Source organism: Asparagus officinalis, chromosome 8, assembly GCF_001876935.1.
Source record: "Asparagus officinalis chromosome 8, Aspof.V1, whole genome shotgun sequence".
NCBI classification, from domain to species: domain Eukaryota; kingdom Viridiplantae; phylum Streptophyta; class Magnoliopsida; order Asparagales; family Asparagaceae; genus Asparagus; species Asparagus officinalis.
In genome coordinates, this window is record NC_033801.1 from 52,630,604 (window position 1) to 52,633,881 (window position 3,278).

General features: G+C 38.1%; 1 protein-coding gene across 1 annotated transcript in view; it reads right to left on the bottom strand.

The window, feature by feature from the left end:
- Positions 1-1,562, bottom strand: part of LOC109822856 (codeine O-demethylase-like) — a 20,541-nt gene extending 18,979 nt beyond the window's left edge. Inside the window, exons 1-3 of the mRNA XM_020389116.1 lie at positions 1,310-1,562; positions 580-836; positions 172-499 (exon numbers count right to left, since the gene is read on the bottom strand). Of these exons, the coding sequence (XP_020244705.1) occupies positions 172-499; positions 580-836; positions 1,310-1,525 (801 nt within the window). The 5' untranslated portion in view covers positions 1,526-1,562. The remainder of the gene's footprint in view (positions 1-171; positions 500-579; positions 837-1,309) is intronic.

Genomic DNA, 3,278 nt, shown 5'->3' on the forward strand with positions numbered 1-3,278 from the left:
TTATATTTGGCCTTAAAGTACCTGATGATTTGAGGGACTAAGTTTCAATTATGAACTGAGGGACCAATATGTGAAACCTTTCTTTTAAGTTTAAGGACCAAAATCATTATTAACTAATACAGGTTAGTGTCATATGTATCAGCTAGCTCAATATCAATATAAGATTATTACCTCCATTTGATTTCCCATATTGATGACCAAAGCATCGCGGATAATAGGGATTTTCACCCAATCTGCATCTTGGAGCACTTGAAGCCCCTCCACCTCTTTATCAGGCAACAAAATGGTTATCACTGAACCATCAGAATGAGGCTTGACTCCATGAACAAGCTCAGGCCTCAAGCAACTTGGGTAATAGTTAAATCTTGCAAACACTTCAGCTCTATCATCCACTTGGTCCTTGAAGCAGTTTTCGTCCAATTTCAGTATCTTTGCCAATGCGATAAGAACTATCTCGGTTATCTTCCTTGTTTTCATGGCATATTCATGCAACATTTCCCTATAACAAGCAAACATCAAACAATATTCGTCCATATAATGCCCATGACTTGAATTCTACAGATACAGACCGAATTATACCTAAAAGAGCTTGGATTCTCAGGCCAGTAGTCTAATTTCCTCTTGTCTTCAGGTTGTACTAAGAGATAGAGACGGTCATTCCAATCCAAGATTTGATCTTCAGAGGCAACAAGGTCGTTTCCATAACCTTCAAAATCAAACTCGCCGCTCTTTAAGTTGCTGTGCTTTTGTTTCTCTTCGACTGGAAGTTTAAAGAACGTCCTGGTTACATCCTGCAACTCATCGACAAAAGAGCGTGACAGCTCATGGCCAATGACCTGCAGATGTAGGAATAAATAGACATCACATAAATAATTTGCTCTCATCGATCAGTGAAAGATTGAGCTACGTGAATTAAAAATAATATGAGAAAGGAATTATTGATAGAAAGAACTATTCAAGGGTACGTATTCTGTGATGATAAAATACATGACAAGCACATCTTGAATACAACAAGTCTTGCATGCTAGTTCTTTGAAATGATTGATTTTTCTGCAAATTATCGATCAAATTTGAAGTACATCCCAAATTTCTTCTTCTTGTTTTTCTGAAATTGCATTCAGAGCGTCCTAATCACATTTTAAAGTTTGCCTGAACTTCTCTCAATTAGAAGTGTTATGGGAAAACAGCTCAATCAAAGGCGGACTATAATAATTTCGGTTATACTTCGTGGATCACTTCCATACTTAGGGAATGATTGAATAAGAGTAAAAACAAATTTTTGAAATTTTGAAAAAGTTGGGTATCTTACCTGAAAAATACCCCAAGATTGAACAGCATATCTGAGCTTCTCAGACTCATCGTCACACTGAAGCAGTCGACGAAGATCGATCATGGGGATGTCAGATGCCATTGGAGGAGTGCAGTCTGGCCGGTCATCCTCCAGAAGAACGTAGCGCCCTTGAGGTGCCCGGCCGGTCTCTGCCAGTTCTTGAACCAGCTTTAGTTCAAGTCCCTTCTCACTCATCTTCTTTCTTTGATTCCTGTTCAAAATGTTAGAAGTCAAGCAACTAACTTAATAGCCAAGAACATCCTCGTCCGGCTGCCGCTTATCTATAATTGTCATTTACAGAGGACAGAGCACTTGTATTATTGGAGGTGACGCCTTGCGTATGTAATTTGCCTTGAATATGACCAGGCAAAATTAAAAATTAAGTTCCAACAACCAATTCGGGAAATATTCCATTAACCAAATTAGCCGGATTTATTATAAGATAGTGTTAGTATGACGATGAAGAGTACGCATTAGGTGAGTAAGTTAGAAGATGACAGTTCTTGAGCTCCTCATCACTTGACTATTTGTAGGCGGTTTGAGTGAGGAACTTGGCTGTGGTGGGCTTGAGTGAGATTAGATGGTGATCACCTTTTTCGCGATACCCTGTTTTGGTTAGAGGATTTTCCTTCCTATACCCGCGTGTGGGTATAGGTAAAAATATTGAATCTCTCTATGTACCGACCGCTACATTCAGTTTTATTATTTCTCTTCTTTTGTGTAAACATCCTTTCTGTTGAGTTATTTATAGTACAACAGGAGTAATCTGTATCGATATGATGAATAACATAAGTTTGAGGCGCTTCACAGGATACACATGCGATTTTGCATATCGCGGTGAGATACACACGCGATTTTGCATATCGCGGTGAGAAATCAAAATTTGAACCCCAGATTTCCTAATACTTGTAAAAAGAAGAGCACACCACGTTAATATAACAAAGTAAATGCGTACACCTTATTGGCAAAGAAGTTCAAAAATGACTTTCTACTTTTTAAATTGAGATTGAATTTATCCAAATGGTTAACCTGTTAGGTATTAGTTCAAAAATGACTTTCTACTTTTTAAATTGAGATTGAATTTATCCAAATGGTTAACCTGTTAGGTATTAAACAACTTTCTATTTAAAAAGGGAAAAATGTGTCAAGGCCCCCAAGTGTTGGCGGAGCTCGAAGGCCTTTGACCTCAGACTCTATCACTAGTAGCTTTGATAATGGTGAATGCGATTCTGAGGTTTTGAGAATGCATATGGAGAGAATAGCAGATTCTCAGAACCTATCCAGTGTGACTATGGATTGTGCTAATTTGTTGAATAATGAGTTAGATGTGTATTTGAAAAGACTGATTTAAGTCATGTGTTGAATTAGTCGAAGCAAGATCATTAGCATGTTCAAATGAATACGCAAGTCTATAAGCATGTTCAAATGAATTTAGTTGTTTCTCCTTGATTGCTTGCTTATTTCCTTGCATCTTTTCTTTTCTGATGCTCTTCACAGAGCTTGTAGGTTCTTCCTTTTGTTAGAAACATTACGAGGAGTTACAAGGAGTTGTGTGCGAGCATTAATATTCATATGAATGCAATGCAAAATTTCAAGATCAAATATTTGTTTGGGTTAGGGGGTTGAGGAGGTTGGGGGACGAGGAGAGGGCCAAGATCGTCGAGAGGGATTATGAGGAGTGGGATGTTCATGGGAAGCGGGGGGAGGTTGAGGAGGGGGGGAGGAGATGGGGATTATATGTGTTTGATGAAATGCCCAAGTAACTCAGTTTTTTCATTTGTTTTTTTTTTTTCATGAGTTGAACACAATATTACATTCTACGTCGCCACTAGAACAAAAGTATCAGCTGCGAAGATGAAGCTCAGCTTCTTTCTAAAGAATGCATGTATACTAAATTGCGTAGATTTGCATGGAGATTGGAGTGGTTTTTGTAAGATTTTTGTATAAG